The sequence below is a fragment of the Schistocerca nitens genome, chromosome 10 (assembly GCF_023898315.1).
Source record: "Schistocerca nitens isolate TAMUIC-IGC-003100 chromosome 10, iqSchNite1.1, whole genome shotgun sequence".
NCBI lineage: Eukaryota > Metazoa > Arthropoda > Insecta > Orthoptera > Acrididae > Schistocerca > Schistocerca nitens.
This window is the reverse complement of record NC_064623.1, coordinates 75,783,942-75,796,902: the sequence shown is the minus strand read 5'-3', so window position 1 is coordinate 75,796,902 and position 12,961 is coordinate 75,783,942. Positions and strand designations below refer to the sequence as shown.

Sequence of the window (12,961 nt, the reverse complement as noted above, 5' to 3'; positions counted from 1 at the left end):
TCCGGTGAACGACCAATCCACCTGTCATGAAATATGCTATTCAATACCGCTTCAATCGCACACGAGCTATGTGCCGGACATCCATCATGTTGGGAGTACATCGGCATAGCGGGATGCAGTGAAACATCTTTTAGTAACATCGGTAGAACATTACGTAGGAAATCAGCATACATTGCACCATTTAGATTGCCATCGATAAAATGGGGACCAATTATCCTTCCTCCCATAATGCCACACAATACTGTACATGACGTTCAAAGTCGTCGCCATGCAATTCCTGGTGCATAGAAATTAGTACGGGTGCAATCGATGTTGATGTAGCATTCTCACCACCGACGTTTTTCAGATTTCCGATTCTCGCGCAATTTGTCTGCTGCTGATGTGCGGATTAGCCGCGACAGCAGCTAAAACACCTACTTGGGCATCATCATTTGTTGCAGGTCGTGGTTGACATTTCACATGTGGCTGAACACTTCCTGTTGCCTTAAATAACGTAACTATCCGGCGAACGGTCCGGACACTTGGATGATGACGTCCAGGATACCGAGCAGCATACATAGCACTCGCCCGTTGGGCATTTTGATCACAATAGCCATACATCTACACGATATCGACCTTTTCCGCAATTGGTAAACGGTCCATTTTAACACGGGTAATGTATCACGAAGGAAATACCGTCTCCACTGGCGGAATGTTACATGATACCACGTACTTATACGTTTGTGACTATTACAGCGCCATGTATCACAAAGCGAAAAAAGTGGTCCAACTAAAACATTCATATTTCTTTATGTACTACACGAATATGCAATAAAAATGGGGTTCCTATTTTAAAAAAACGCATTTGATATCCGTTTGACCTATGGCAGCGCCATCTAGCGGGCCAACCATAAAGCCATCTGATTTCCCCCTTCAAGCTAGACGAGTTTCGTTCCTTGTAGTTTTCTCGTTTGATGCTTATTTCGTGAGATATTTGGCCCGGTCACTATCAATGGACCACGCTGTATAGCATCGCCTGTGATGATTGTAAATACATAGGCCAGACAGGAAGAAGTTTTGAGACCCTCTTTAAGGAGCACATCAGCGACCCAGGCTCAAAATCGGCCGTAGGTGCTCATCTGCGGGAAACAGATCACTATATCACTGGTATCCATAACAACATGTGGGTGTTACAAAAAAATGGCTCTGAGCACTATGGGACTCAACTGCTGAGGTCATTAGTCCCCTAGAACTTAGAACTAGTTAAACCTAACGACATCACAAACATCCATGCCCGAGGCAGGATTCGAACCTGCGACCGTAGCGGTCCTGCGGTTCCAGACTGCAGCGCCTTTAACCGCACGGCCACTTCGGCCGGCTGTGGGTGTTACACTTGGAAAGTAAGGGCAACACCTTAATGTTTTGGAAGAGGTTGGAATCTTCAGAGTTCTGAAGAAATCCCCTCGCTCCTCAGTTAATGCCCAGAGCGATCTGAGGCACAAGGGTCTTTTAGAAAATTTTGATTACTTAAGCAGGTAGCCTTACCCCTATAGCTTACTTGTTAGTAGATTCTGTGCAATATACACTACTGGCCATTAAAATTGCTACACGAAGAAGAAATGCAGATGATAAACGGGTATTCATTGGACAAATATACTAGAACTGATATGTGATTACATTTTCACGCAGTTTGGGTGCACAGATCCTGAGAAATCAGTACCCAGAACAACCACCTCTGGCCGCCATAACGGAATTGATACGCCTGGCATTGAGTCAAACAGAGCTTGGATGGCGTATTGTGACGAGCCAATTGCTCGGCCACCATTGGCTAGACGTTTTCAATTGGTGAGAGATCTGGAGAACGTGCTGGCCAGGGCAGCAGTCAAACATTTTCTGTATCCAGAAAGGCCCGTACAGGATCTGCAACATGCAGTCGTGCATTATCCTGCTGAAATGTACGGTTTCGCAGGGATTGAATGAAGGGTAGAGCCACGGGTCGTAACACATCTGCAATGTAATGTCCACTGTTCAAAGTGCCGTCAATGCGAACAAGAGGTGACCGAGACGTGTAACCCATGGCACCCCATACCATCACACCACGTGATATAAGCTTCCAATGTGCTTTCACCGTGTAGTCACGAAACACGGAAGCGACCATCGTGATGCTGTAAACAGAACCTGGAGTCATCCAAAAAAATGACGTTTTGCCATTCGTGCACCCAGGTTCGTCGTTGAGTACACCATCGCAGGCGCTCCTGTCTGTGATGCAGCGTCAAGGGTAAGCGCAGCCATGGTCTCCGAGCTGATAGTCTCTGCTGCTCTAAACGTCGTCGAACTGTTGGTACAGATGGTTGTTGTCTTGCAAACGTCCCCATCTGTTGACTCAGGGAACGAGACGTGACTGCAGCCATGTGGATAAGATGCCTGTCATCTGGACTGCTAGTGATACGAGGCCATTGGGATCCAGCACGGCGTTCAGTATTACCCTCCTGAATCCACCGGTTCCATATTCTGCTAGCAGTCATTGGATCTCGACCAACGCGAGCAGCAATGTCGCGATACAATAAAGTGCAATCACAATAGGCTACAATCCGACCTGTATCAAAGTCGGAAACGTGATGGTACGCAGTTCTCCTCCTTACACAAGGCATCACAACAACGTTTGACCAGGTAATACCGGTCAAGTGCTGTTTGTGTATGAGAAATCGGTTGGAAACTTTCCTCATGTCAGCACGTTCTAGTTGTCGCCACCGGCGCCAACCTTGTGTGAATGATCTGATAAGCTAATCATTTGCAGATCACAGCATCTTCTTCCTGTCGGTTAAATTTCGCGTGTGTAGCACGTCATCTTCGTGGTGTAGCAATTTTAATGGCCAGTAGTGTATTTTTAAGCATAATCCGGGCCTTACGCATTCAGAACCGCCACATATATTATTCTTATGGTTTTAACTAACTGCCATGTTTAATATTGGCCACTTAGCATGGTGTTAGACATTTTTTTAAAAAAATAGACATAAGGAATTGTTTATCAAATGTTCAGCACCACCCACTCTTCACACCTTGTACACTTCATCCGGCCTCTGGCGACTCTCGCGCCACTGCGTGAGCCCTTTCCAGGTTTCGGCCAGTCGGTCAGGCCGAGTCCACTGCCGCGCGGCTCCTCTCAGCTTGCACGGTGTGTTCTGATATGTTTACATGGCTCTAATTCCGCTGTTTGTTCATGCTAATGTTCCGCTCTTTGTTGTTTGTGTTGAGGGGAATTTTATCAGCATCGTATTTTATTTTCTAGGTCACTGCCTCTCCCATCATTTAACAAAAATTTTAAAAAAGATTTTGAAATTTTAAATACTGCTTTCACCAGATGACGGTATATTGGACGTGAATGGTGGGGAGTGGCTACAGGGCAAAGTTCTGCGTTACTATGTTACAAATAGCGTATGTGAATACTTCTTGTTTCATTCAAAAAAACTGGCTACTTAAAAGTTTAATTTACACCTCAGAATGGGGAGATCGAATAGTTTATATGAGCTCATATTATTTTTTATACAGATTGCCTGAGGATGCACCGACAAGAGGTGCGAAACCGGTCACAGATTTAATACAAATCATCCATACAGCCAGTGCGGAATTTTCGTTGAAAAAATGTCGAAGTTTGGCAGTGGTTGCCCGTCCTACAAAACAACACAAACTCCATTTACTCAAAACGATAGTAGTCAATAACGAGTATAAACCTAACATAGTAGATGACCTCCGTAAAAAGAAAACTACTAAACGAGTTACTACACTCGACACCTCTATTATTGAGTCAAACCCAAAAAAATATTTCTCCATTCCCTTCGTGGGGCCCATCTCTTATCAGATCCAGTGCCGTCTTCAAAATAAATACGACTGCAACGCCTTTTCTACCAATAACAATCTGAAAAAAGAAAAAAAAAAAATTCATTCATAATTTACAATCTACTCGTTCCCCTTTAGAAAATTCTGGCGTTCACAAAACTGTCTGCGATACTTGGTCTTCTTACTATATAGGACAAACAGGACGTGCCTTTACAACCAGATATAAAGAACACATATTAAGAAAAAAATGGCACCAGCCCCCAGAATTCTTTCCCTGTCGATCATCTTCTCATTATAGGTCACGCACCTAAAGCTACTTGCAGTAGCAACATTTTGCATACTGAAAAGATAGGGCGTAGATTAGATATTCTAGAAGAATTAAGAGATTTTCAAACATCTTTCTAGAAACAACAGCCTCATTCTCAATGAACAGATGCAGCTACATAATAAAAATTTCTTCAACAGTATAAAGCCGTTACTTGACATTTGACTTCGGGTCTCCTTATGCATTTTCATAATTTTAATTGTTGTTGCTATATTCCATGTAATATTGCTTTCTACAAGCTGTCATTCAGCCCTCTCTGTATTTTTCATAAAAACGTTTTATGTTTTGCATTGAGCTTCTAAGCTCTGATGCAGACAAATGTAACATTGTCTGCCACTGTCAAACAAATGTTGATTTTCATTATGTACTGAACATTATTCATTATAATGTTATCTGCCTAGACTTGAATGTGAAGTGGCCTAGTTGTGCCTACGGCCACTAGTTGGCACGCTCGTTGCAATGCCACGCTCACCTGACCTCAATTGTTAACGCAGGCACCTCATGCCGTTTCATCCTGTGGCTGTACAGATATGAGCAGCCCACAGAGGCTCGCCTTCATTTATTTTATCTTAAATATTTTGTGAGTAAAGCCGTTTTGGCGTGTTAATTACTTTCTATGTGACATGTAAGTACTGGTTATGTCAGGACGTGCCTTTACAACCAGATATAAAGAACACATATTAAGAAAAAAATGGCACCAGCCCCCAGAATTCTTTCCCTGTCGATCATCTTCTGATTATAGGTCACGCACCTAAAGCTACTTGCAGTAGCAACATTTTGCATACTGCCTTCTTTATATAAAAAGTCTTATCCTATAACTCTGTGACTATGTTATAGGACACTTTAAGCGATTTCAATTCTGATGAAGGCACTCCTAGTAGTGTCGAAACCAGGTTAATTAAGTTAAAAAAATAGCGACCGAGGGCTTATTTCTTGTAACTGTCATTCATCAGTTCTTTTAACAGTACCACCTATTCCTCTGTCGTGTGGGCCAACTTCCGACGGCTCTCTGGAACCAAGATCCATTCGCCAATTTCTGGCCTGACAGTAGCATGTGACGTTATCATGGACCCTATTGCTATCTCCAACACCTTGGGCCGCCATTTTGCGAAAGTTTGGAGCTCTTCCCACTATCCGCCTGCTTTCCTCCATCAGAAATGGACAGAGGCGGTTTGGGCAATACCCTTCTCTTCTCCAAATCGTGAGTGCTACAATGCTGCCTTTACTATGAGGGAGCTAGATCATGCTCTCAGTTCATTCTGATCCTCCTCCGATGCACGCGAAATTGCGATTGAGCGCCGAGTGATAGTGCGGATAGGAGTGATAGGGCAGGTGCATCGCACGAGATGTGCTTGGGGTGGCAGGACAGTTAGGCATATACATGGCCCAGCTTGGTTGATGCACTGGTTGGGGTTGGAAGAGGCTGGTGCCGGCCCACCGCGGTTCCCAATCTTGGCCGCTAGATGGCTGTTGTCCAGTGTGCTGTCCGCGATATGCATGTGCCCGGCCTCTACTGCCCAACTCACAGGATTGCCAACCTCAGCAGTATTAGGCACTGTGCTGCACGGAGGGAGGTGGCGGTGCCGAATAATGGTGTATGCCTGGTCTGCCAGCCGTAGTTTATCCTCAAGTGATGTTGCGGTACTTGGGAGCAAATGTAATTGTAGTTCTTGCAGCAGTTTCACCACGCACAATGCCCAAAGTGCCAAGTTCGGCAAGATCTCGGTACTGACCCGCGCACGCAAGTGTCGCGACAGCTGTGAAGGGGTTCTGACAGCTAAAGCCTTATCATAAATAATGTTGTGAATCGTACCTGCTGGCGGATGAGAAAGGCATTCGATGAGTAATGCTCGGGCAGAGGCATATTTGTTGCTCTTGGGTGGTTTCTGCAACAAGGCACTGATCAGATCAGGATGGTCATGCAGGTGGTTCACTAAACACACAAAACGAGTGCTGTCATCCGCAATTCCGTGTATGTCCAACGTGTTGTCCACCAAGGTAAACCACGTCACTGGGTTGTCTGGTTGTAATGGCAGCAACTTCGGAAAATGACCAGGGACCAGGGACCAGTGCTTGTGGGTTTGTAGGAAAGGCACGGATCGTACGGGGATTCTGCGCAGTGCATTGATGCGAACTGTGCCTCAGTGACGGGTAATGTGTTGCGTTTGACGTCCGTTTGCTGTGAAGGCGAGACGTGATATCCAGTCCTTCTAGGCACGAAATCTGTAAGGCCACACGACGTAGAAGTGTGGAAAAATATGTTAAATTTTTGCTTCCAGACTGGAGATAACGTTTTCTGCTCTTTTAAAAATTTCTTCTTGCTATTGGTCTGTCTAACCAACACACAAACTATGGAATTTTACACTGAACTCTTCTTCATACTGGTGGGAGGCTTGAGTAACAGATGCTGGCATTTTTAGCACACATTCAATTGGCTGAAGGGTTTAGCACCATGCAGCCTTCTTCATTACAAGTGACCACCTGCTGCCTCCTCTCCATGATTTTTCACCTGACCACAGTGTCTGAGAAGGTTTAGAAAATTTTTCATGGGTAGTGAGTTACAGTCTGACAATGTGGCAAGCAATGTGTTATGCCCTTGAGTGCATTTAGGATCAAACATTTTAGTTGGATTCCAATCGGTCATTTTGTTTCATAACATGGGTAATTTGTGCAGCAACCAAATTCAGTTTTCATGGGAACTATGTAGTTAAAATTTGCCTACGTGAATGCTATTGACTTTTAACTCAGTCATTTTGATGGGTAGCTTGCTCTCATTTTCCACTCAAGTTAAGATGTTACGATTGTGCTCTACAGATTTCTTGAACAGAATTAATGTTCATAACAAACATTTGACCACAACTAATTTTTCTAGCATTTGTAGACTTAGAGAAAGCTTTTGACAATGTTAACTGGAATACTCTCTTTCAAATTCTGAAGGTGGCAGGGGTAAAATACAGGGAGCGAAAGGCTATTTATAATTTGTACAGAAACCAGGTGGCAGTTATAAGAGTCGAGGGGCATGAAAGGGAAGCAGTGGTTGGGAAAGGAGTGAGACAGGGTTGTAGCCTCTCCCCGATGTTATTCAATCTGTATATTGAACAAGCAGTAAAGGAAACAAAAGAAAAATTTGGAGTAGGTATTAAAATTCATGGAGAAGAAGTAAAAACTTTGAGGTTCGCCGATGACATTGTAATTCTGTCAGAGACAGCAAAGGACTTGGAAGAGCAGTTGAACGGAATGGACAGTGTCTTGAAAGGAGGATATAAGATGAACATCAACAAAAGCAAAACGAGGATAATGGAATGAAGTCAAATTAAATCGGGTGATGCTGAGGGAATTAGATTAGGAAATGAGACACTTAAAGTAGTAAAGGAGTTTTGCTATTTAGGGAGTAAAATAACTGATGATGGTCGAAGTAGAGAGGATATAAAATGTAGATTGGCAATGGCAAGGAAAGCGTTTCTGAAGAAGAGAAATTTGTTAACATCGAGTATAGATTTAAGTGTCAGGAAGTTGTTTCTGAAAGTATTTGTATGGAGTGTAGCCATGTATGGAAGTGAAACATGGACGATAACTAGTTTGGACAAGAAGAGAATAGAAGCTTTCGAAATGTGGTGCTACAGAAGAATGCTGAAGATAAGGTGGGTAGATCACGTAACTAATGAGGAGGTATTGAATAGGATTGGGGAGAAGAGAAGTTTATGGCACAACTTGACTAGAAGAAGGGATCGGTTGGTAGGACATGTTTTGAGGCATCAAGGGATCACAAATTTAGCATTGGAGGACAGCGTGGAGGGTAAAAATCGTAGAGGGAGACCAAGAGATGAATACACTAAGCAGATTCAGAAGGATGTAGGTTGCAGTAGGTACTGGGAGATGAAGAAGCTTACGCAGGATAGAGTAGAATGGAGAGCTGCATCAAACCAGTCTCAGGACTGAAGACCACAACAACAACAATTTCAATTTGTAAAAATTATTACAATTTTCTCAATATGGTGAAAATATCTTCTACTGAACTCCTTTCTCACATGTAGCAAGTGTTCATAAGAGTATCTGTGTCCTATCCTTCTGATGACACAATCCTCTGCTGAGAGAATTATGTTGAGAGGGTATGCTAATAAACAGACACCTGTGAGGAACTGTGTTATTAAGATAATTGTTGCTTTATTCATTAATTGATAATTCATCATGTCAATGAATTTCCTTGTCACCAAGTATAGTTTGTTGGTCTTTTTGTGCACATGTATTCCATCAGTCCTTTCCACACCCTATGATTGTTGAGAATAGCTGACATGGTTGAGAAATGTCTTTTTTTATATTATTAATATTATTCATTCCCTGTTGTGTTGAAGTTGGTTAGTCAGATTTCACTGCACATTATGGATAAATTGTGGACCAAATGCCATTAAATTCTCTTACTGACTTCAGGCAACACTGCACTCGGACAGGCATTGCCTTCTCTTGACATAAAGTACAGCAGCTTCACAAAACCTATGTTATATTACAAAAGATGTATACTGTATTTAAACACAAAAAAGCTCAGAATTAAACATAATCAGATGATAGGTAGCATAAATATGTTATGTAACATAACTTTAATTGAAAGAACAATAGGCATCTTTTTACTACAAATAATAGATGATGAAATAAACACATGGAACACAATTATCATAATAAGGAATAAACAGAGTGACATGTAGTACAGGATTTGAGAATATGCTATGCACAGACCTATAGTGTGCAAAAGAAAATTTTTTTTGGGTATATGTAGATTAGAATAAGAAAAAAAAAGGTTGTCTTGAGAAGTTGCACACAATGTATTATGCTGTGGCACTTATCCCACCACCCAATTTGATTGTACCAGAGTACAGAACTAATTCGCAAAATAATTTTTATTTTATGAAAACATTTAATTACATATAATGTTAAATCAACTTTTATGAATGTTCCTTTGGAGGAAGTCAAATACAATTATTTTTTTGATTAAGTATAAAAGAAACATTGAAGAAATAGGTTACAGATTTCAGTTATAATCAAAGATTACAAAGTGTATTATAGACAATGAACCAAACACTACATTTACCTTGAAAACCAAAGGCAATGCATCTGCAGTCTACAGTACAGAATGAATGAAATTAAAACAGTAACTCTAAAAAGGAATTTAATGGCATCATGGTACAAAATGTACCTATTGCTGAGCGTTTACTCAATGATTGCAATCTGACTTCAGTCTGACTGCCAAGCCTGTCGATTTACAGGACGCAAAAATTTCAGTACATTTCCAATTCCATCATTTGATGCAGCAAAATTTGTCGTGTTTTTAAATATGAAATCACATGTATTGACACACACTATCAGTCTTTACTGAGTTCTGAGCGACACGTTTCTCTCGAACAGCCATAAAAATGGCTGGAATTCTGAAAAATGGCACAGTTCATGCAGCTGTCAGTCAAAGTATTAAAATTTCAGTTGATTAAATGAACAAAAAATAAATTTGTCAGAAAATATCCCTTTATGTATATATCTCAGATAAATGTACCTCCAAACATATTAAAAAAAATACCACATGTAAAAAAATTAACTAATTGTAATGTCACATTACATTTACACTGTGTTTCTTGGATTATGGAGGTAAAACAGAATAGAAAAATTTCAGAGCAGAATTATTGCACAGGGCAGTACTAATTTCCAGTTTATTAATTTATTCAAATTGCGAACTGGTTTCCTGTTCATGTAGTACTACTTTGGAGCCCTGATTGTATTTAATGAGGCAGAAAAATTACAAGTAATAACATGGTCAACAGACATTAATATTTTCTCAGGGTCTTCACTGACAGAGTGAGAACAGCATACTAAAAATGTATTCATACATTTCTGGAAAAAAGAAATCAACAAAATTCTTTATTTTAGAAATAAGAAAAGAAATGGAAAAAATAATGAATTATAGCTGACAGAAACACTTTTAAGTAACGAGGAATTACACTGATGGAAGAAAGTGGCAACTTGGATAGAAGGGACATAAATACTTGAAATATAGATACTGACAAAGCAATACAAGCAAATAAAGTTGTTAAGTAATGTTGAGAAAATACGACAAATGTGAAAAGTGTGTAGATGATGATAAATTCAACATCTGAAACTGGATTATAACATTTTCATGAATTTGCAGATGTAATGGCCCAAGGTCATAAATACTCTATGAGGACTATTATCAATAACATGATATCAATCTTCAATGATATAGGTTACTAGCTACTCTTAAGTTCTATCACAGTTTTTCAGATCAGACAATGTGAGATTATAAGACATACAGGAAACCACCACAGAGTGCACAACAGACCTGTCTCCACACCTTAGCACAAATACCCCGTCCCCCTCTCCTGGATTGTTTCACAGGGCAAAAACAATTTCCAAACATTTATTAATTTGTTCAAAATGGGTGCCAATTTCCTGTTCATGTAGCGGTACTTTGAAGCCCTGCTTCTGTTTAAGGAGAGCCAATTATTTGGCACGAAATATTTTATTTCCTCACCAATTAGTGACTAGCTGCAGTAAAGCACCGTCACTGAAATCAAAGTTCAATTTGATTCTGCCCCCCATTGGCAACATCAGAAATGATCCAGCAGATAGTAGATGCTGCTCCGGGATCGGTGCAGGTTAGTGTTGCCCAGCCAGGAGAACTGAGTATTCGGAGAGCAGGATTTATTTTCTTACCGGCCAGTGACTATCGACAGTGAAATGCAGCTGGTGAAATCAGAGTCTTATTCTGTACTCCCCCCTGGCGGCATCAGAGATGAACTGGCTGACAGTAGCCATGGCTTCAGGCTCGGTGCGGACGGCAACAGCCCAGCCAGGAGTGCCCATCACTTCAGCGTACCTCTGCTCCATGAACGGCACTGTCATCTGCAGCAGCGTCAGGCAGGAGTGTTTCACGCCTAGCACTGCGGTCTGTGCGGTGTTGTTTACCGTCAGCCTCTGACACAGCTCCAGTTCACAGCGCCTCTTCAGGCCCATCAAATCATACCTGTAACCCAATGGGCAGTCCAAGTTTCTTGATATGTTCAAGCCATGCATCAACAAAAGAAATATATTAATCACTTCTAATTTATGTTGGTCTGTCACACTAATTGCACGTTATGTTGATAATTGTCCCATTAGGTGCATCTATGTGCAACTGAATGAAGCAAGTATTATGATACCATATGCACTTCACTTATATTGAAAGTAGTCTGAAATATACACACACAAATATTCAGATATAGGAGGCCACTAGTAATGCCTTTAAAAAAATTAAAGTGAAATGTGTGTGCCACGATAAAATTGGTTTTATTCAGTTGCACACACATGGACCTTATGTGACATTATCAGCATAATACTAATGACCACCTCGAAAAATTAATAGTTAAGTAATTAATTTTTTGATTATTTGTATGTTCCTGTCTGAAACACAGGTAGATTGCACACACAGTAACTTGCCCTTTAACTGCGTAGTTGGCACAGTTGAAAAGGGGTCACTACTGATAGTGGTGGGGGTTCAATTGTGAACGAAACCGTTCAGTAGAGGAGTGCAGTTCGATAGCTGTAGCCTACGCACAAACGTGTTTTTTGTATGACTCTTAAGCTGCAGTCAGATTGTCACCAAATGACTATATTAACAGCATTACTACATTAACTGCACTACCCACACCTTTCACTAGCCAACATATTTTAATGTATAAAAATTTTTTGAGGTTCTTTATTGAGATTGTTAATTCGCTTGTACTTTTAGCACCGGTTTTGTAATAACCTCTGTCAACTGGTGGTCAGGTTACATAACTGACAGCCATAATAGGCCTTTAACAAAATCCATGCACACTACATGTTAAGCGTTCGGTTATGATCATTTATATGTTTTCCCAACACACAAGAAATTTAAATCTTCATCACTTTCATGTGATTATTTCATGTTGCTAGTTTCACTATATTTTAATTGCTTTAGCAAGTAATTGCAGAAAAATGTGTGTAATCTGGCTCTAATTTGTCTACAGTACGATGTATATTTTGGGAATAATTTGTACTGTTACCTTTCCTAAGTTATGATGTTTTCTCTGGATGTACGATGTATATTGCTACTTATCCACACCTTGCATTTTAGATTAATTGTCATGACCTACTTTGGACATATGGGTATTTTCAAAATCAGTTTTTATGTTATAAGGGGTCCCACTGCTGCTATAAGACATGTAATAAAATTATCTCTGTCCTATGAGTATCCAAAACAGTTAGCTTGACAGTTTTCATTTCTGTTGTATCAACTGTAAATGTATGAATGATGGGTTCTGACCCAGCGCTTGTACAAAAGTGTATAACCAGAGTGTGATGTATTTTTAAGGGACAAAGCTTTTATACTTTAAAGAGAACACTGTTTCCTTATACCCAAGTTCTGTTTGTATCATATGAAGAAATTTTTTCTATAAATAATAGGTGTGATAGTGGAGGTTTCTACTAGGCTAGCGTATTTCGGCACTTGTGTCTCTAGCCAACATATCACTAATTCTTTGCAATTTGTAACAGTAGTTCTTACTCATGAGCGCGCAAATGATCTCTGCATCCACAATGCGCTTTTAAATCATTCTGCTTTTCATAATTATGATGATTTTTGTAATTAAGCCTCAGCAATAGTTATAATTTGTTGTTAAATACGATAAAAAATTGTTAGTCTGCACCTTTAAAAAAATAATGTGTTTCATGACATTTTGACCAGTTAAATTGTGACATTTATTGAACAATTACCACTATTTATGTATTTGACATCTTGGTTTCAATGTAATATTTTACGTA

At 40.4% G+C, this 12,961-nt stretch overlaps 2 protein-coding genes across 3 annotated transcripts in view; one reads left to right on the top strand and one right to left on the bottom strand.

The window, feature by feature from the left end:
* The window catches only part of LOC126210534 (UDP-glucosyltransferase 2-like), a 706,192-nt gene that overhangs the window by 173,590 nt on the left and 519,641 nt on the right, over positions 1 to 12,961 (top strand). The gene's annotated exons all lie outside the window — the stretch shown is intronic.
* The window catches only part of LOC126210538 (speckle-type POZ protein-like), a 94,372-nt gene continuing 90,262 nt past the window's right edge, over positions 8,852 to 12,961 (bottom strand). For both annotated transcript variants that reach the window (XM_049939790.1, XM_049939791.1), the window contains exon 4: positions 8,852 to 11,165. In XM_049939790.1, coding sequence (XP_049795747.1) covers positions 10,895 to 11,165 — 271 coding nt within the window. In that variant the 3' untranslated portion in view covers positions 8,852 to 10,894. The remainder of the gene's footprint in view (positions 11,166 to 12,961) is intronic.